Consider the following 22,052-nt stretch of genomic DNA (forward strand, 5'->3'; position numbering starts at 1 on the left):
CTATTGTAATCAATGGAGGCGTTTAACAGATTTAATTTTTGAATATTATGTTTTTAGAATATTAACTGGATGTAGGAATATTGTATTTCGATGAGACGTTAATATATTATGTAAAATATGAAAAAGAAAAACAAAACTAATTTCTTGTAATAATGCTTCTAAAGCAACTGATATAGGCTAGGCAATGTTCATCGTGAAAAATGATGATGAATCGGATAGGCACGATATAGACAATATTATAATTTTGTCTTGAGAATGAATAGCTTATACTCCTTTTGATTCAGCTAAGTTGATGTTCGAGCCCTTTTTTCATCGCGAGGAAAGTGCAAATACCATCCAGTCAAAGCGACTGAGCAGTTAATAAAATAAATAATTTAAATTAAAATAATTTGTGAATCACGTAGGCTGTCATAGTATCAGGATACATGATAATAAGAGTTATTTTTATATCTACAAACATTTAGTGCTAGAGGTAAAATTAAAAAAGAAAAGCATAATGTAAAAAAAACCATCTCGGGCTGAGAGGAACAGGCGATATTATATACCTATACCTATTTTAATAAAATAATCTCAAATACGCGTCGCGATCCTCACCGATGAGGACAAATAGGCCCTAACCTTGCTAATCTACTTATGTTACTGACTGATCTTAGTTTAAACCCTAACCAAATTGACTGTAACCACAATTTAGCCAGGACACCTGGGTATACCAACCAGTCGCATAGTAACCACGCAGGTGCGATTAGATGGAAATAAATGCTCACTCACAACAGTTGTTAATTGACCACCCTCACGGGTGTTAGAGTTGTTAGACAATGTATATATAGTATTTATAGTATTCCAGTATACAGCTGCCTCGGAAGTACACATTAAAATGATAAACCCATTTGATAGATAAATTGTGATCGGATGTAGATACGTGGTGTGGAGTTGGTGCGGTTACTCTACGCAAGTTTAATTACTACCGTACGAGACTAAGAATATTAAAAATAAAGATCACAATTTTGCGTCTTAGATTTGGGACGAATAGCCAGCATGGGACCTAGGCGGCCACGACAAACCACCTATTTTAATTTAAATATTATATTATTTAGTATTTATTTCATTTCCTTCTTATGTATCCGCTGTCTTCTTTATGTGTGAAATGTCTGTGGAAATTATTGGATTGTGTGTTACCTATTTTATCTAGTTATACGCAGTAATATTGTTCTGTTTCCTTAATAAATATAAATAAATAAATAAAACACGCAATAAATGAACGTAAAAAACATAATGTTATAAAAGTATTATGACAGGACCTGTATTTAAATTTACCTTTATTTCTTTCTATAATTCAATTACATAATAAAGTACTGAATGTCACTTTGCTGTTACAACTTCATCAAACATCTTTGGCGTCATTAATTGTAATCGACAATATTAGTCATACAAGTGTTTAAAATAAAGAATGTTCTAACACAAACATAATATCTATGTATAGTATAAAACTAGACCCATTACTTCAGTCGTTCAGCATAACGTTTGCAACATTCATATCTACTAACAGTATCCCGTGTTACAAAAAAAACTAATAATTTAGAAATACGCAAAGAGATTATAATCAGAAACCACATGAAGAACCAAAGTTAATAAATAAAATTAATTCGATCGATTTAATTTATTTTTTTTATGTTATAGATGTAAACGAGCATACGGTTCACCTGATGGTAAGTGATCACCATCGCCCATGAACATCTGCAAGACCAGGAGACATAGATATTGCCTTTTAGGTGGTAATACGCCCTTTTTTTGAAGGTCACCAGATCGTATCTGTCCAGAAATGTTCCTGTTGGCAACTGATTCCATAGTTTCGTAATAAATTTACAAACGATAAAATACTAGAAATGATGGCCGAGTCCAGGCGATTTTAAAACAAACAGTGCAAAAACAAAAATACTTTAATATACTGTGAGCTTTCATACAGACCTTTAATAAGTCAATAAGGTCTAAATCCATATAAGTTTCAAATAACAACACGACCAAAATATTTCATAATTTGACAAAGTTTACCACCGCTTCAACGGCGAAAATAGACTGTATAACAATAAAACTAAGAAGGAACGGGGCTATACATAGGCTATCCCACGGGACCTATGTCCAGCAACCGGTTTGGTTACACGCGCTTTAATATAACCATCTGGTTGACGCAAGGGACGGGACAAAGCGATTTAATTTTGGGAATAATAATATTTAAAAACTCCATGTAAGTCACGAAACGTATTTAGTTCTTTAATTAAATGTTGCTATTTGCTTTTCACATATCAAAGTATAAAGAAGCTATCTTGTCCTGAGATATATTCCTTTTACATTACCATTATATTTATTAATATACACACAAAACAAAAAAAAGTCAGTGTTGCAAGCCCCGGTTTAAATGCAATCTTTTATCTGGGTAAATCCCGTACCATTCCTTGTTAATACTAAGGAGCCCTAATCATTGTTTAGACCCCATGATCCCCCGTCCCCCACGTCATCGAAATTTAGCAAACCATAAACCTCCTTTAGTGATTACGCAATACTTGAACGGCCCATAAGTCGAAATCGTTTTATGTTGTAAATATGATCTCGATTAAATAGCTTTCAATCGGATTACTGCCTAAATATTTGTAGTACATACTATATTTACATCTAAGTGATCTGACAATGAACAGATAAGTCAGACATAATAATGCGTGGGAGTCGCATAAGTGGGTGAACTAAGTTTGATTGTTATCAAATAAATGGGTAACCGAGTGCAGAAATAAATATCGTAATATGTTACACTATAATTGTATGTTTTATGTACTTATCCTATTGTGTTAAATATTCCCACGTTTGCTAAAACCAAGGAATAATATAGAACGTAGAAAACTACACTGTCCTAGACTAACATAAACCAATTTTATTCCTACAAAATACGCACAGGCAAAGTTTGTAATATTTTTTTCATTATTTCTGCTCTGCTACGTAAGATAGGCACTGATTTGATACACAAAAAATAAAATTTTACAATTCGCACACAATTAACGATCTTGCGAACAACAACATAAAGTTGAGAATCGCCGCCTCCTCTCACTCACGCACAGTTTGTTTATCCGCGGCCGCTCATTACACGCGATAATGAGTGGATCTATCTGCAAGTGTAATGTGATACGGACGCATTGTGTGCCACTTACTCCGGCCACAATAACTAGGCGCGTTATCTACGTTACTTTTGTTTTTTTATGAAATCTGGTGGAAGGTGTTTAGTAAAGGATGGCTATAGTAAGAATCGAAAAACCACAGCTTGTGATATCAGTAGTCATACGAGCAGGAAGGTTTCAAACATGCCGGCATAATTGTATCGACGGGCGAGGGATAATCACTCGTCAGTTGATATGGTATTTGGACGCCACTGCACTTAACATCAGCTGCAATGCAATCACTTTTCTAGACCCCTGCAACCCGACGGACTGATGATATATTGATGTTAGCAGCTCGGCGCTGTTAAACCTTGTGATCATTTCCGAAGCACGCGAGTCATTACCTCCGATTGTTAGTATATAGCCATTGTTATTATTTACGAATATCACTGCAATATGCATGCACTTGTTCTATCTTTTAATTTCATAAAATGTTACTAAGTCCCCAGTCCTTCAGACGTACCTTACTGAAGCTTTTCAGTCAATCAAATTAGATTGAACATTAATACTTTAACTTAATTGTAAGTTACTACATTTATGTAGTTTAGATTTTCACATAACGTATATTCTGAAAGGCTTATTATATTGCTTATAACAATTATTATTTATTACTCATTAAATTTACCTAATTACATCCTGAGGAAATTAATTTTTACATGAAAAAAATTACGCGCGATATTACGCATAAAATTCCGCCATTATTTTCATAATTGCCAATATAGTTGATAATGCATGGTGTTAATGATACATTATAATAAATTTACAATGGCGGCTGACCTATAACGCTCGGTATAAAGGCTATATTGCTTTGAAAGCTGGCGTGGTGTGGTCAATTAGCTAGGGATGTAACAAACACTAACTTGCTCGTGGTAGAAAATATTTTATATCCCGTAAAACGATCACCGTAGATAAGGTATTAAAACCCGCCATAGTAGCCAACGTAAGTGTGTCGCGGTCCGGAATCAGCCTGTGTATATGCGATTCGAACAGGCCGGCATAATTGTGTCGACTGTCGAGGGGTAATCATCACTCATCAGTATACATTCTATTGGACCCTACTCCACTTACCATCAGGTGCAATGAAGACTTCTTCCCGTACACGTATACAAACGTTCAATATAAATTGATTATATTCACATTATATTGTTTGATGTAATACTATGTTAATACGTGAAGGCAGTAGTACAAAAACGGAAAAATGATGAAGACATGAACTAGCCGATGGAAAATTAACCAGAATTAGGAATCAAATTTACTACGTGTAACACAATTAATTTGTTTTAATTGGAGTGCTTGCCATTTTTATTATTTGGCATAATGATTTTTTACTATTAAGAGCTCTTTACACAAATACTTTCGGTAATTTTCCGTATTAATTTTAATATCAAATTTGTAAGATGTATAATCTGATAGTGTATAATATATTCTTTGAACTGTTGTATATTTCTATAAAACATGGCTATAAAATTTAAATGCAAGCTGTATTATTATTAGTATAGTATATACTTGTAAGTTATCATTAAGTTTTACTTTCATTACGCATACAAAATGATAACAAATATAACCTATTTTAATGACTATTTATTACTGTAAAAAAAATTGCAAAACGGCGGATGTAAATAAATTTTCGTAATCCTACACATTTAAATTTCGAATGTCAAAATAGAGACAAAAAACCGACACAGTAACGCTAAAACGTACATTTGAATAGTTAAAACCGCATTGAACCGACAAAAACCACCTACGTGACCGTTTAAAAATCGATAGTTTTTATAATCGTTTAGCATTAAATCTAGTTTTAAATTATCTCAAGTGGTTCAAGGCAGTGGTACACCCACATGCTCGGTACTCTATTAATTTTAAACAGGTAGCTCGTCCGATTAATTATTCATTCGGCTCAAATGCAACACTTCGATTCGTTTTATTAACCACTTTGCTGTTCACGCTTTTTTTTTAATCGTATATTTTATTTGTAATCACTTTTCAACGTTTGATAAAAATCTATAAAGTGAGAATTGAATGCTTTTAAACGCTAATTTATATTTAAGTTTAATTTTGTATGATTCGAATTTTAAATGCATTGAATCCTACTCATAAGTTAACTCCTACAAGATTGCTTTTCTTGGTAAAGAATGGCTTTTTAACGATACTCAGCTATGAAAATTGAGTGACAAAAGTGTGATAGACTATTGTGGGTCATTGTCTCCCACAATCCCTCACTTCCTACAGGCCTGCGCATGACAACGGCCGTTCGTGTCCCACATCATGACCGACATAAACACATCTCATATTCGTGCGCATAACTTACGATTTTCGAGAAAATCGAGCCGCGCTCGTGGCCGAAAACCCTTTTGATGTTGCGCCGACAGAACAACGAATGTTGCCGACGCCGTCCGAATATATGTCAGTTCGTGTCATGTGATACGTAGAACTCTGACTTGGGATGATATAAAATGAAAGGATTTGTGAAGATTGAAAATTCAGAAGCGTAATGAGATGCTACAGATTTATTCTCGTTTATAACAAATGTTTGGGTTAACACAAATTTGTCGCAATTAGTCCTACATTTATTACTGAGGCTAGTTAGAACGCTTTAATTAAGTACGTCATTGCTCATTAGTAATTACTTATTTTTTTACACTGAAATATATCTTATGGCGACAAATAACATAGAAGTTATGCTCTATAATATCTTGAATCGCTACGACATATTAAACGCTAAAAGTACTTTGGTAATGATAGTACTGGCTTTCTATTTAAGCATTAAATATTTCTAATATAAGTTTTATGCAAATAGTCATTTCGTAACAAAGTTGAAACAATTCATTAGCTACTAAAACATATTTGAAAGAATATAGAAACGTTTCGGCGCAAAAGATCTCTTTCACCTCTCCAAGATCATTGTTATGTATCCCTCTAAGTTAGTCTAGACAGAAATTTCACCCCTCCCTCTGTCTAGTCTAGACAGAGATTTTAATCATTCATGTTTTCTTTTGTTGTCGGTAACAAGATCTTTTTGAAGCGTTCTATACACGAACTACTCACACATTCAAATAACCACAAAATAACTTTATGGAGTAATTTTCTTTTTCATTTAAAATAATTTTATATTTTGTGTAGGAGAGTCGGTGGCGCCGCGTTTCACTTCGTAATGGCACCCGTGTACCAGGCGCACATAACAACGAGGCGTTAACGTTAGGTGTCGCTGGGAGGCGGGCCGACGCGCCAGACATTCCCTTCCCACCGCCCAGCAGCACTGACCTCCCCTGTCCCCCGCGCGCTAACACTTTCTAACCCAACGGGGAGGAACAAAGCATTCATGGAGGGATCTGCTTTACTGGACGTGAACTCTTGGGCAAAGCTGGTGCCCTGGTAAACGAGCGCCGTCCTGCGGACCGTAACCATCAGAAGTAGCGTTTGTTTGCGTGACAGCTTTTAAAGCTCTACACCAAATTAATTTTGCCCGTAAGGGACAATAGACACTGTGCTTTAAGGCCGAAAGTTTGAACTTCCTAATTGCACGCCTATTTTTTGTCAGTACGAAGTAGCGCCACCTATCCCAAGACTAGAATTATTTTCGGTAGCCGAATAATTCGTGATACCACCGCGAGAGGGCACGGGACCGGGAACGCGTACCTCTTACTGCTTACTGCCGCCCTAGTACTACCAGGACCATATTTGGCACGTTTGATTTGACATGTCTGTTTGAAGCGGTTGCTATTGACTGACACTTGAATTTTATACGAAGAATGCTCGGTGTACATAATAATAATAAAAGCAATAAAATATCTTTAGGAATATTTATTACGAAACGCCATAGAAAAATATCACTAAAGCTACGGCAATCTACATACGGTCACAGAAAAACTACAAATACAAGCATTTTTAAATATTCACACAACATCATATGTCACAATCATTACTCGTTTATAATTCAGCCGAAGCCCCATTATCTCGAAACGAGTTCACGATACAGATTTGGCTCAAACGCGAACGTTCCCAAGGTGTCGGTACTCGGTAGTCGATGCAGCCAGAGCCACCGAAACACAAAATAGCATCGGGCAGGTCGCACCACGCCGCATTAACGTTACAAAACCGCGGGCCGTGAGATATGGGTCGCAGATGCTCGCCCGCGCTCGCACCGCCATAATTACCGCACGCGCAACGTATAATTGTCTCATTTCACTAGACGTTTAGAGAAATGTTCGCGAATTTGTTAATTTAAATTGTCTTTCAAACGAAAATGTTTACTAAATTATGTGGTTTAATATTGAGAGAAAATGATGTTATAAATTACATTCAATTTACAGTACAAGTAAATTAATGACGTTTCGTTTCACGTGTGAGGTAAACGTCCACCGCAGCATACTAACATAAAACAATACAAAATCTAAAGATCTAAACATCGTCAGGTCGTGTGGGAAAATAATCTCAGGCGCAATCTACATCCGAGCTAGGTCCTAATTAATTTAGTAATCGTTCGTGACGACTTATTCCGGCCCGAGACCTAACCACGAACCTAACGAAATCACGACTCCGCCAGACAACGATAATCGTTATTTTAAATTTATTAAAATGTCCTCCTTAAGGACTATATCGGAACGCCTATATCGGACTGTATAATTTATTCTTGCATCGGACGCCAACGCTAAACAATGAGAGCTATTATCATTCCTAAAAGAGCACGTTTTGATTTATAAATCTGCCGTCCAGTGACTATCTTCGGGAAAAAATACTACTAACGAGTTGTTTTGACGGGGATGCGCTGTGGGCCAGGGATTTATATATCGTAGGATATACCTTGCACTGTTTTATTTAGCAATACGAATTGGGCGGGTTAGGAATATTAATAAGAATTTTGAAAATTTTTAAAGAAATATAGCTATTGTATTCTGTCATACCGAAAAAAATGTGTTAGGGTACAAAAATTATGCTTTTTCTGAGATACATAATTAATGTTAATAATCATTAAAAACAATTAATGTAATTAATAACCAGAAATATTGCTTTATAAGCAGATATTTAGTTAAGAGTTTCAAATAATAAAGATTTCGTATTTATACTTTATAACAGATGATTGAAAATGAATAACCATATTATGGCAGTAGGTGTCTATTCTAAACAGTAGATGTACAAAGCAATTAACTAATAACGGATCAAGATCATAACTCCAACAATTGGTTTTATAATCCTCCAAACTAATTGAGAGTTCACACTCAAATGATAAACCTGAATCAATGCAAGTAGAAACACAACCCCGCGGGAATCACCTATACAATGTTTATTCAAACGCTATACAAATATTTAGAAACATTACGCTATCAGACAAAACGGTAAACCAACTAAACAACATATTGTCGGCAATTTTCATGACAAAGTCGGCACAATGCACCGGCACGCCGACAACGAACGCCGTCGTGTTGCCCCGACGGCCCCTGCGGCGTCGCAATTAAAGCGCCGGGCACACGGCCTGATCACTCCACCAGCCTGATGAGCTCTAGATACCATTGGGAAGATAATATGCACGGACAATAGATTTGCGATAACGGAAACAAAACCGGTTCGACAGAGTTTTTGTGTAAAACCACACCCAAATGGGAAAGGAATTTCGACAAAAAAACATTAAAATTTTAGTGGAAACTTTGCAATTAATTACGAGCACTGATAAAGGAGTAAAAAATGGTTTACATCGGCGGCATAACGAGCCGGGATGAATGCGCGAACCGTTCAGCTAACAAGTAACAACAGGGCACGCCGGCGACTTTGATACCCGCTGCGCGACAGGACCGCTTGCGTGAGCACCGGGCACACTGCGCCTGCGCACCAGACCCCGCAGCCGCCCGGCCGCTGTGGCGCAAGATTAAGGCGATCTGTTACCAACCCAACCAACAAATAACCCAATTAGCTCATAATGGAACAAACTGATTATAAAACAAAAGATTTAAGGCAGATAAATTGAGTTTATTAATACGTGTCGTTAAAAACGCGTTGGCCCTCTCGTGATTTACCGTTTTCGTTTTAAAATACTTAGTTCAGTTGATGAGTGCTATATTTCAGGGCTCCACGTGTTATTCCTTTAGCTATAGACCATCCTAAAAATCAAATTAAGAGTACAAGCTGAATAAACTTTTCTAAAATGACTGTTCTTTCATATTTCTATTAATGATGGTGGTAGTGTGATAGGGAAAATAACATTGTTTTCTTTGTAAAAGTGTATCCAACTCAGTATCATAAACGCCAACTTAATCTCCAATAACCCCAAAAATCATATTGTTTTATACGAAACAGCGGAAATTATAATTCTGATTTCTGAAACAAGGAAAGGAGTACTCCTAATAAGTACAAATAGTTTCAAACCCTATCGATATAAACACTTAATCTTACGTTAGTTACGATATCTAATAAAATGCCCGATCATTGTCGTTATGCATGCATGTAGAGCCTAAGCAGAAAACAAAGCCTACACGAGGCAAATGCGCTCGCGCATTCGCCGCTTCTTGCAATTTGCATCGCCGTTTAATGGTTAGTTTTGACGGACACGCGCATACGAGCCGCCCAGACGTTTCTACACGCATAGATTGACAATGTCCGCACACGGTTAATGAAGCTACCGTACGTACTCTATTTACCTGAGATACACAGGAAATCGGTGTTATTTTTAATATTGCAAACTATATGCAAATGTCCGACACAGATGCTGAATGTTAATGCGTACATAAATATGTAACGCGATTTAGTTTGCCGTTCGTGTGTGAGCGATTACTCGTAACTTTTATTTGTTTCGCTAAAAATTGTTTTAGAATACATTTTAATGTAATTCAAGAGATTTAGATTGATGTTAAAGTTAAAAATAGAGTTGATAGAGAACCTGCTGATTTCAAATATGCGAGATTCGGAAGAAATTTTACTGGATGATAAGCAAGAAACGAAGAGAAAAATGTCACGAGGAATCGGTATACTTAAAAAATTTTAGAATGAAAAGTTTAAGACGTTAGACGGCGTGGTGCCGAAAATGCTACTTTCTCGCCAATAGATGATCTCCGTACTAAGCAATGGAAGAAGTGATATCAGTAACACATTAAATCTACAGTTTAAAGTATCACCGTTTGATAAACATTACATTGAAAAAGACACAGATTTATTTTTTTTAACGTTGCGTTGGCGTAACTAAATAAATATAAGATAATTAAAGTACCATTGAACGAAGACACGGGCTCACTCGACCCGCAGATCAAACATCATAAAATGATTGTCACCCAGGAACGAATATTTGGTTCACAATTGAGACATCGTTGGAACTTTGTAAATTAGAATTGTTTATCCTAAACATCAAGAAAATTTATCAATCCCCTAACACGGCTTCAGACCCTCTTATTAAGCAATGCCGAATTGGTTTCAATAGGTACAACTACGTCCAATAGGCATAAAGTTAAAACCTTCACTATGCCTCATTAGGTCCATTTGTCATAGAACTTAATCATAACACCGGCCGTTTCATCTCGTTTAGTTCTAAAATCAATGCATAAACAACAATATATATGCAAACAAGCACCGCCAGGGTTCTATTAAGTGTATCTGCTATTGCAATTGGCGGAACAGTGGGCAATTAGGCAATAGCCAGTGCATGTAGACTAGGTTTAATCCAAGCCCGCGACGGGGGGCATCTGTTATGAGCCAACGTCGCCGAGAAACGTAATTGAATTGGAAAAAATTAACATAAATACAAATAATTATTAAATAATAAATAAAAATCGGCATCGTAATTGGATTATACTTAAAAATATATGCAGATAACGTGTGTTTGATGTGTTAAAATTTGTTTGCAGAAACGGTTTCGTCGAATGCGGGAAGTATTAAATTGATAATTCTAGATTATAAAGAATATATTATTGTGCTCGTTTCGACGTTTGTTTGGAACGTTAATACGGTTGAAGAAAATATATCAAAATTAATATTATTTTTAATTCTAAGAAAACACTGATATGTATTTGATGTCTCTAAAGATATGGCGTATTATAAAAAGATAAGAATTAAACATCAAACAAAATGTTCTTCTAATAAGATTTATCTTTTATGAACTGTGTAACCGACTGTGTACCAAGTATTTAGGTATTATATAAAATATAGGCTGGGAACCTAAAAAATCGGCGTAGAATTTATCCAAGTAGGTTTTTAGTGCGTAATAAAATTTTGTCGCAAGTTTAAAAAAAATTAAATACCTACTCAACAACAAATGATTTTTCCATTCCAGCTATAATGTGAATAGATGGAAACAATACGTTGGAAATACCTACCCTACAGGTATTGGATAAAATATAATGTGATATGTATCTAATGAAATTTAGATTATTTATCATAATTTTAATTAAATGAATTCTTCCAAAAGTTTAACTTACAAGCAAAATAAAAAAAAATCGATTTTGAAGAAATTACACATATCACTAAAACACCTAGCGCCATCTAGTGCCTCAATTCCAAATTACAAGGTGACAGCTGTCACTTTTATTTACGAGAATAAAATATGCAAAGAACCAATATTTAACACTATACGCAATAGATACTATAATTTGATCACTATTTTAGAGGTTCCTAATGATTTCTTTCTCGGCTGGAGGCGTAGACAATATAAAATACTCACGTAAAATAACGTCGCAACAGCTGACATCAGCTGTCAAAACTTTTGTCACAAATGTTCACAAAAACACGATAAAGAAACGCAATACACATATTTGGGACCTCAGCATACGATAAAATACATTATATTAGAAGAAAAAATAAATGTCGACTCGTTTTTAGCAATATTCCTTTGGGTTTGTTTCAACACAAAAACATAACCTACAAACGCATCATAACCAACATTTTAGGTCTATTTATACCCAAATATTCGTCAAATAATGTGTTTAAAGAACACTTAACACACATTTCAACTATTCTCTTCAAAGGCACTTGAATTTTGTTATATTTTTGAGTGCACACTGATCTCTACAAATCAATCTTTGCTTTGCACATTTTCAGAGTACTATTTATAAATGCCTAAGGCATTCATATAATTTTAAAGAGGCAAATATTTTTGGACAGCTATTATATTAAAGTTTTGCTATGGCATCATATAAATGAATGACAAACAAATTACATTGTGCATTATATGATGGTACTTCAAAACATGCACTTCTAATTTTATATGTAAAACCAAGAATTTAAAAAGGAATGACCACTTTATCAGTAGTAGTACTCTGATACAAAATATTGTATCATAAGCTCAGTAAAGTATTGAATGTGATGCTGTTAACTTTTAGTAATATTGAGTTGAGAAGTAAGATGCCGGCACATAGTATTAAAACTTTATATCACATGTTCCCTCGCCATCAACAACTTTAACATCACCAATAAACCTATTTCCACTTTATGAATGTTATAAACTTTGAAAATTTTATGCACTTTGACACATATGCAGCCAAATTTGTCAGTCGACCCATATGGAATATTGCCAAAAGCGGTCTGGCCGACCCACCTTCTTCATAATGCCGGTCTTCCTCTTGGAGAAGGTGGTGTACCGGCGCAGCTTGTTGTCTATGTACTCCATTTTGATCTTGACGCGACCCTTGGTCTTCTTGCCGTTTGAGGGGGGCGACTTCTTGGGCTGCAACGAAGCATAGCCGTCGTCGGCGATGTCAGGCATGGGGCAGTGGTCCAAGGCCACGCTCTGCGAGGGCCGCTCGTCGTAGCACTGGTCGGAGGGCCGCTTGACCGCCTGTCGCGGCATGGGACACGGCTGCATGCCCGGCCGCAGCGGGCCGGCGCCCGCACCCAGCGCGCCGGCTCGCCCCGCGCCGTACATGTCCGGCATCTCTCCCAACAGGCCCATGTTGTACGGCGACCCGAAGCGGGGCTCCCGCGCTCCGCCGGGCGCGTCCATGATCACCTCGCAGTACGCCACAGTAACCGGTGCGCGCACGCGCTGGCACACCTCACCGTCCGAACGTCGAACGGAGACTGAGCGAACGCGCGAAAGCACCGAGGGCGGGACTGCCGGCTCGGCCGCTCGGACCGCGACTGACTTCGCGCGGCTGCGTCCCGCGCGCCTCTATCGCTAGCCGTCCTGCTCGCGCGCGCCGCCTCGCGCCGCCCGCGACAGAGACGGCCGCCGCACGCTCGCGCCACCGCGCGCTAAGTAACCCGACACATCCGTAGGAAAACACCGCGTTCGCCGGGAGCCTGCGAGCGTTTTCAGTGCCCGAAATCCGTATGAAAATAGAGCTTTTATTTTGAGTTTATTTCGTAAATAGAAATAATAGAGTCGGAAGTGGAGCGGGCCGGGCGCGGCGGGCGGTGGGCAGTACCGGAGCCATATTTAGACGCGAGCCGTGCCAAATATGGCATGCGACGGTCAAATGGGGGCCACTGAAATCCCTCCTACCTGCACCTGGCGATTTTCATGTCTAATAATTAAAAACTTTGTCACGTCACCTCGAGTACCACACGTACCTACATAATTCAGACGTACATAGCCGTACCACTAGCCACTGTCCACTTATCTACTTACGATAAGTCCAGACGCAGTCGTAGTTTCAGAGTTCCTCACAAATTTTCATCACATGCAATATTTTGTACACAACACGTTCATTCATTCATAAGAGCAGTACATGTCACCTTGGCAACACGCTGTTTTATGGTTATGTTACACACTTGACATGACGTCAACAAAAGAGATAATATACTTACCGAAATTGTACGAAATGGAAAAAATATCATCAGTATGAAGCTTTTTCTTTAATTAAGTATAACATTGTTAATAGCTCATGCTATTTATAATTTTATTAATAAAAGGTTATTGCGATATATATTTACATTCAGTTACGAAGGCCCAAAAGTTTAATAATAATCTTGACATTTTACTCACCCTAGAATAAGCATGGATAATGGATTGGTATAATTTTCAGAAGATTTAGGGCTGTGCGATTTTCGATAATAATGATTATACTTATATCCAAAAAAAAGCAAAATATACTTACTATTTTTAAATAAGGATGCATTTTTATACAACACACACAATATTTCCTTTGTTAAAAAAATAAATTCGATTTTAAATTCACACATCAAAAGAAATATTGGTAGAATTTATGAGGGTATTTTAAATAAAATATTTTTCCGTAGTTTTTACGATGCAGACGAATATAAGTACCGCATACCCAGCCAAATGCCATTTATTATTGTAGAAACTGATGTATTTAAATATATAACTAAGCACTGATTAAAATAGGTTTTCTTGAAAAATTTTATGCGTTCGAGCACTTGTAAGCCCAATGTACTTTTGTAATATGTTTAAATTTTGTGCTAAGCATTTTGGTTTCTATATTTCTTTGCTGAAGCTCTTATATATTAAAAAAGAATAAGCTATGAAAATGAGCTGCAAGAAGTCTTACTGAAAGTTGCTTAGGTTTCATAAGGGATAAACTTAGATACGTTTAGGTGAGGTATTGAGACTATTGCCTCCAACCCACGGAGCCGTTTTTGTTGATTGTGTTTTCGCTAGTATTGTCGATCGAATGCGACACAAGATTAAAGTTCCTGCTTCGCTCGATTGTGGTAGAATCGGATTATTCATGGTTCATATTATTTGGTACCATTTTATTACATAACATTAAAAAATATAAAATAAGTCGGCATGCTAGACAAATAATAGACACTGTAAGCCCGCAATAATGATTTGATGTGATAAGACTTTTAGCGTGATATAGCTAAAGTACGTAGTGTCGATCCTTGTATTTTTACAAAGTATTTTGTTTAAATTTGTCAATATTATGTCGAAATTATTACAAAAATGTTGTTGGGCTATCAACATAGGTACTTAAGAATTCTTGTAAAATGCCAACCCCCACCGGGGCAGTGTGGTGGACTTGTCCAGCGAATTCGGATGCATTCACGACCCACCGGAACAATCTCATGTGCGCAGAAGGCCACCACAGTTTTTAATCATATGCCAGTTCAGTTGGTAGTGACCCGACTTGGAAGTTATTTGGGTGACATCTGGGTCAGAAAGCCAATGTGTCCGGGATAACCATTCCTCCGCTCCCATGGTTTTTTTTTAAACTTTTATTGACGAGACGACCTCGCCGATCGCCTGATGATACGACCGCCCATAAACAGTAGAAACATCCAACACCTTGAATTACAAAGTATTGTTTGGTATTCCACTGCGTTCGCCATCCTGAGACATGAGATTTTAAGTCTTATTATGTCCAATAGTTACACTGGCTGCAATGTCCTTCAAACCGCAACACAACAGTGACTACGTACTGCAGCTTGACGGCAGAAATAGATATTGATAAAATAAAAAAGTAACACCTATGTAATAGAGAATGTCAGTATATAAAGCGTGTTCCTAAAAGTATAGCGGTTTATATTACGGTGCCTATTATTATGATAATTCACTTGGATTTTCGTGTTACATATGACACACGCTGCTCCCACAATAATACGGCATTTGTGACGCTCATAATTTATATATTACATACTTACCTACGTCATTTTAATAGCAATTGTTGCTTTAATAACTTTACTTTGGCGTTAAACAATTTAGGGACCATGCTTTTAAAAAAGAAAGATAAATAAAAAATATAAGGTAAGTCAATAAAAGCGGCGATAGCCTAGTTGGGTGTGGAACGGACTGCCGAGACGAATGTCCGCAGGTTCAAATCCCAAGGGCACACACCTCTGACTTTTCTAAAAAAATCATGTGTGTATTCTTTGTGAATTTATCGTTCGCTTTAACGGTGAAGGAAAACATCGTGAGGAAACCTGCACATCCGAGAAGTTCTCTATAGGAATTTCGAAGGTGTGTGAAGTCTACCAATCCGCACTAGGCCAGCGTGGTGGACTAAGGCCTTATCCCTCTCAGTAGTAGAGGAGGCCCGTGCTCAGCAGTGGGCAAGTATATAATACAGGGCTGGTATTATTATTATTATTATTTATTAAGTCAATAAAAATTTATTACTCATGTTACATCGTATTCTTTTGAACTCGAAAGTAAATAAATCGTATACGTAATTTATCTTTACTAATTTAGAACTCATTTGAATAATTGAAGTTCACAATAATGTCATTGGCATGATCTTTTTTATGTTCCCATAATATGTAATTCTACATTTTATACATGATTCGTGGAAAAAATAAGTGCCACAATCGCTTTATAATAAAAAAATAAATGTTTTTATTAAGTAAGTGTAATAAAAAAATATATTATTGCTTGTAAACTAATAAATAAAATAAAACGCTCTATTCATCACGTAGGCGAACATCGTTGTGCTTATAATACGTCGAGTTACATGAGAATATTTAATTATTACTCCAATTAAGTCACTTACATAATTACAGAGTTTATATAGTGACAAAGTAAAGACTCATACAAGAATAGATATTAGTTATATGAATTTCGTTTTTATTGTTTACGGAAACTATTGACTTTGCAGGAATATAAATCAAAGTTCACATTTATCAATATATATCCTTAACAAGGTGCTAAAAATGTTAACTGTCCCATCTATAATGTTAAATAGATATTTTCACTAACAATTTGTTTTTTATTTTAGATTTAGTTTAGTTTATTATAGAATAAAGTCGTTTTTCTCCGTAGACAGTTTTTATTTATTGCTTTTTTGTTAGTTTCGATACATAGATATACGATCGCGGCTCATTTCATGATGGAAGAGTTCCATTGTCTATCTTTGAGGATCTTTATCAAGTTTTAGTATTTTATATACTCAATCCCTAAAAAATATATATTTAAATTAAAAAAACCCCATTCAGATCAGATCTTTAGTTTTTAAAAAAATCGCGGATAATCAAACTTACAGTACATTCAGGTCGAATACAAAAATGGCTTTTCCAAAGTAATTTAATAAAAAAATATGTCGAATGTAATATAAAATAAGGAAATTTAGATGTAATTAATACCTATAGTTCTACTTTTAGATGTACATGCAATCTTACATAAATAAATTGCTAAAAGAAGGAAGGAAAATGAATTTTAGTCATAACTAAACATACTCCATTGCTTTAATTTACTTGTATAATTTAAAATGTGCAATAAAATGGAAAAAATGTAAAGAACGACGTATTGCAATTTTTTAAACGCTCTCGACAAAGTGACCTCTGATGGTAAGTGGGGTCCAATACAATGTCTACTGACGAGAGATGTTTAGCCTCGGCAGTCGACACAATTACACGTCTGTTGGAACCGGATATACACAAACTGATCTCAGAACGCGACATACATACGTGGGCCACTATGGTGGGTAACACCTTGTGTACGGTGGTCGCTATCTGGGCGGATATAAAATATATCCTACCAGCAAAGTTACTTAGTAAATCTCTCATAAGCGAATGGCTGTCTGGGAAGATATCAATAAATCTGTCGTCAATAGCAGTGTTTAAGCACTACTGTGTCCCGATGTAATGGATATTAGTCACAAATTTCATCATCACACTCAGCCACAATAAGTCAACTGCTATACATAATATGCTTTCCGTAAAGTATTTTTTTTATTAGGAATAAAATAATAAGTAGAATGTGTCGATATAAAATTTTATAATAAACATAATTATTTTACCATATTAAGGCGATACCTCAAGGTCCATTTTCATACATTTTGTTTCGGCTTTAATCTGGGTAACTAAACAAGTATTGGCAAGTAAAGAATTTAATTTCGTCATATTAAATTTTAAAGGCCGAAATATTCATGATTATTAATTATTTTTACGTTTTTCTTTCAACTGCGAGAACTAATCACTAACTAGACGTGAATTTAAATTCTTTACTTGCCAATACTTGTTTAGTTACCCAGATTAAAAGCGAAACAAAATGTATGAAAATGGACCTTGAGGTATCGCCTTAAGCATTAAACAATTCTGTTAAAAAAAATGGAACTCTCTGGATGAAGTGCTGACGAGCGTTATGCAATGATTTGAATTTAGAATTTCAAAGTTCTGAATGAGTTTGCTTCAATACAATTTTTATATTGTAGCTCCAGCGATGACAGATAATGATTTTGCCACTGTCAAAGTAGGACAAGCTGAGAGGAGAAGTCGAATTTAGTTCTATTTTACTCAGATGGAGGTTAATCAATGTGTTATCCTGTGATATAAAAGCATCAGAAAATAGGTTGTATATGTTCAATACTGGTGATCTCAGAAATATCTGTTGTACCTTTCCAAAATAGATTGCAAAATATACTAAATTCTTCCTTAATACTTACATATTACACTTTAAAACTTTTCGATACTAGTTTAATACCGATGGTATAACACTTTGAACATATTTTATAAGCCCAGTTATGGATACCAAAGAGTTAAGTAGAGTAACGTCCATTAGCCAACAGATGGCAGCACTCTGAAAATGCTGGGAGTCTGAGCACCCGACCCTAGGGTAAACAAAATCTCTTTAAAACGAGTATTAGAAATCACTATATTCGAGGAAAGGATAATTACATAATAGAGATTCAACCCATTTTTAATATGTCCACTGTGTTAGGGATCGTCCATTAATGACGTGACGTATTTAAGTGACTTTCTAATCCCCTCCCCCCCCCCCCCTGGTGAAATGTGGTGAGGTTTTATTTTAGAAATCCCGCGATCAACGAAAAATAATCTGTGACAGCCTGTAATTAAAACAGCACTGCAGCAATTACTTACGGAGTTGTTAAAAAACAAACTATGTAAGGTGTATGTTTTGTTGGCTGTTCAAATAAATAAATAAATAAATACACGTGATATCTCATTACCACCCCCCTCCGGGTGATATTTCGTTATTTCCGAACCCCTCCCTCCCTTTCGAGCCTCAGTTGATTAATTGACTCCTTTTGTGGAATAAACAGTTCTCAACCAGGATCTTATTTATTAAAAATATTATTTATTTATATATAGTTTACCACAGTATAGTTTCTTCGCAGCCTACTTCGCCCTACGCGATACAATCTACCGCTGCAGTGCGCGGACATTATTATTCCTATAGCAGCCGGATTTCCTGTTTTCCTTTACAGTTAGTGTCACGTGGACTTAGCTTTTGAGTACCTCACTATGACGTCTTAGCCTTTGTTGCGTTACAAAAAAATAATGCATCCTATAAATAATGATTTGCAAATAACATACTTATCGTTTTTATTTTAAGTTATTAAATTTTGTCAATTAGTTTTAGAACGGATTTCAATGATTAGGCAAGCCATTGCTCATGACATGGATCATTTGCACTCACTTCTGAAGGCCCATACAGCAGTGGCCCGCGGTAGGCTGTCTATATTACGATGATAATTAATGTTTTGGACATTCTTAAGCCTTTCAAATGACATCCCAAACTGTCGAGTATACTTCACACAGAGACGTTAGTTTGGATCATGTTTCTGCCAAGTATAAATATAAAGAATTTTCATGTAACGTCTAAAAATTGCAGTGTGTAAAGCATTTAAATTATGTATATGTATGACTATAAGTATATATGTATAATAGGTAAGAGGCATTCCTAATTAAGAGAAAATTATGAACCTAACCACAGTCTGATTTATAAGCCTCTCCATTAATTCTAACATGATAGAAGGCAGTCAACCTTTTTTCTCTACGGGCATTTACCATCAAGCTAGTAACTTACTCATCTGTTCCAAAACATTAGATATTACCAAAAGTGACAATATAACGGGTATATAAAAATATCAAAAACGCGTTGACATTCAAATCCCGCTAATTAACGCCAACACAAACCGATAGTTCATTTTATTGTGTAGAAGCTAGGAAATTCGTGCAGTGCCGCCCACTGTGCCGCCATTTACAGCAAATTTTATAGTTGTTCGGTGCGTTCAACTTGGAGGGCGGTAGTGGACAGTCATGACCATTTTGTTTTGTACAATTGATCAAACATTAGGTTTACAGTAAACGCCAGTCCGTAAACCGTAGTATCATTCAAAGTTTGAATTATAAAGTATTGCACGTCACCGTACTGTGGTCTCTATTTCGGGGTAAGATATATAGTTCTAACTCTACACAACGCAACCGCCGACAACAGATTACAATCAGTAAATACTTTCAGAGTTACAAATTCTTTGCAACATGGTGGAGAAAAGATTCAGTACCGGGTTACCATCTTACACAGGATAGATTAGAACGGGGTGGTATAAAAACAAGTTTAAATATTACAAACGGCAAGCAACTTTAACACACTAAGTAGAACAGCGAAGTGGAGGATGTTAAAGCTTCGCTTACGTATTAAAGAAATCTTCTACCTCGCTGTAACGTGCTCAAGTTCTGTGCTAGCTATTAGACTTAGATTGAGGCGCAACATATTATGTAGTCTTCTAAATCATCAAAAATATTTTGAAATAGCGACCTTGACTATACCAAATTTAATTCAATGAACTGCATTGTGCAGGTAACTGAAGCACTTAGCACAGTACCTCAAATAGAATCGTACAACATGATCTGGGAAATACGGTCTTATATTACAGAAATCCACAAAAAAGTCGGAAAGCTATGTTAGACATAAACAAACCAACGTCAGTTTGCTGCCGCATCATAAACACATCGGTATTATTTATAAAGGAAGATATAATTGTCAATATAATATAAGTAGTCTAATTATGTTCGCGAGATATCAAATAAACATCCGGTCAAAAGTCAAGGTTCGGGAGTGTTGCAACTGTCAACGTTTATACTTGATCAACAAAAGGGATGCTTCACAGCCCATTCAATATAAACGTCCAATCCAATATTGGATTACATCTTATACTTGAATAACGATAGCACACTCAGTATTTGTGCCAAAGAGCATTTCAAGGTAAACCAATACTTAGAAAATATTAGAAAATAAAATAAAATAATACTCATCCCCATCATATAGTAAATTAATTTAATCAATACAAAATCAATAAGCAGATCATGTCTAGCTTTCTAAATAAATAATCTCATGTAGGAGTCCGGCCGCGAGTCGCGAGTCCGCGACGCATACCTTGCCAAAACTGGCGGATGCCAGCCGCCGATGGCTGTTGACGCAATGCCATTCAATGCCACACTTGGTGGGGCCCGTATGATTGTGGCAGTATTAACGGGACAACGTCCACTTGCTAAAGGTAAATTATTTGTCTTCGAGGAATATGCGCTTCCGACTGCCTTCTGCGGGTAATACCTTCCGGGTACGCTTCATTCAATGTGATTAGACGTAGCATCGGTATTTTTATGTAATAACGAACGCTCTTCCTCTGATCCTGCAGTGAAACAAATGTTTTCCTATTCTAATTATATTTTTTACAGTATTAGGTATTTTGAGATCAAACACACCTAGAGCCGTATTAGCAAACAGATCTCACCTTTGTGTAGCATCTTAAGTAAAGATTTAAGATTGAACTATTTAATAAACGAAACTTCAATGGTAATTTAAGCGCCTGTTGTCACCTGTGGCAGCGCGGTTCTAATAAACAATACTCAAATTCTGTCATATGCTATGACTTAAGATATCATTTGAGATACTGTTATTAAGTATCTGTTTATAGAATTGCGACGATTGTGATACTGACTATAACTTGACGTGTCGGCTGATATCGCAGTGCAGAGCGTGACTGAGAAGCGTAAATACTAATATGGCCCCTAGGCATATATTTTATATGACACAGATAAGTGACTTAAGTTTTATTTGAGTATGTGACTTTACCAAGATTTAATAAACTTTTGGTGTCTGGTCACCCTGTGGTGGTGTAAGACCTAATACATATATTAAGTTGACTGCCGAGGGATAATCATCTCTCAGTAGTCGACATTCCATTGGATCACACTCTTAGCATCAAGTGCAGCAATGGCGAAGCGTCCATACAAGCC

General features: G+C 36.3%; 1 protein-coding gene across 2 annotated transcripts in view; it reads right to left on the reverse strand.

Moving 5' to 3' along the window:
- The window catches only part of LOC115441278 (serum response factor homolog), a 262,689-nt gene extending 249,425 nt beyond the window's left edge, over positions 1 to 13,264 (reverse strand). For both annotated transcript variants that reach the window (XM_030166027.2, XM_030166017.2), the window contains exon 1: positions 12,712 to 13,264. In XM_030166027.2, coding sequence (XP_030021887.2) covers positions 12,712 to 13,116 — 405 coding nt within the window. In that variant the 5' untranslated portion in view covers positions 13,117 to 13,264. The remainder of the gene's footprint in view (positions 1 to 12,711) is intronic.
- Positions 13,265 to 22,052: the final 8,788 nt, after the last annotated feature.

This window comes from Manduca sexta, chromosome 19, assembly GCF_014839805.1.
Source record: "Manduca sexta isolate Smith_Timp_Sample1 chromosome 19, JHU_Msex_v1.0, whole genome shotgun sequence".
NCBI classification, from domain to species: domain Eukaryota; kingdom Metazoa; phylum Arthropoda; class Insecta; order Lepidoptera; family Sphingidae; genus Manduca; species Manduca sexta.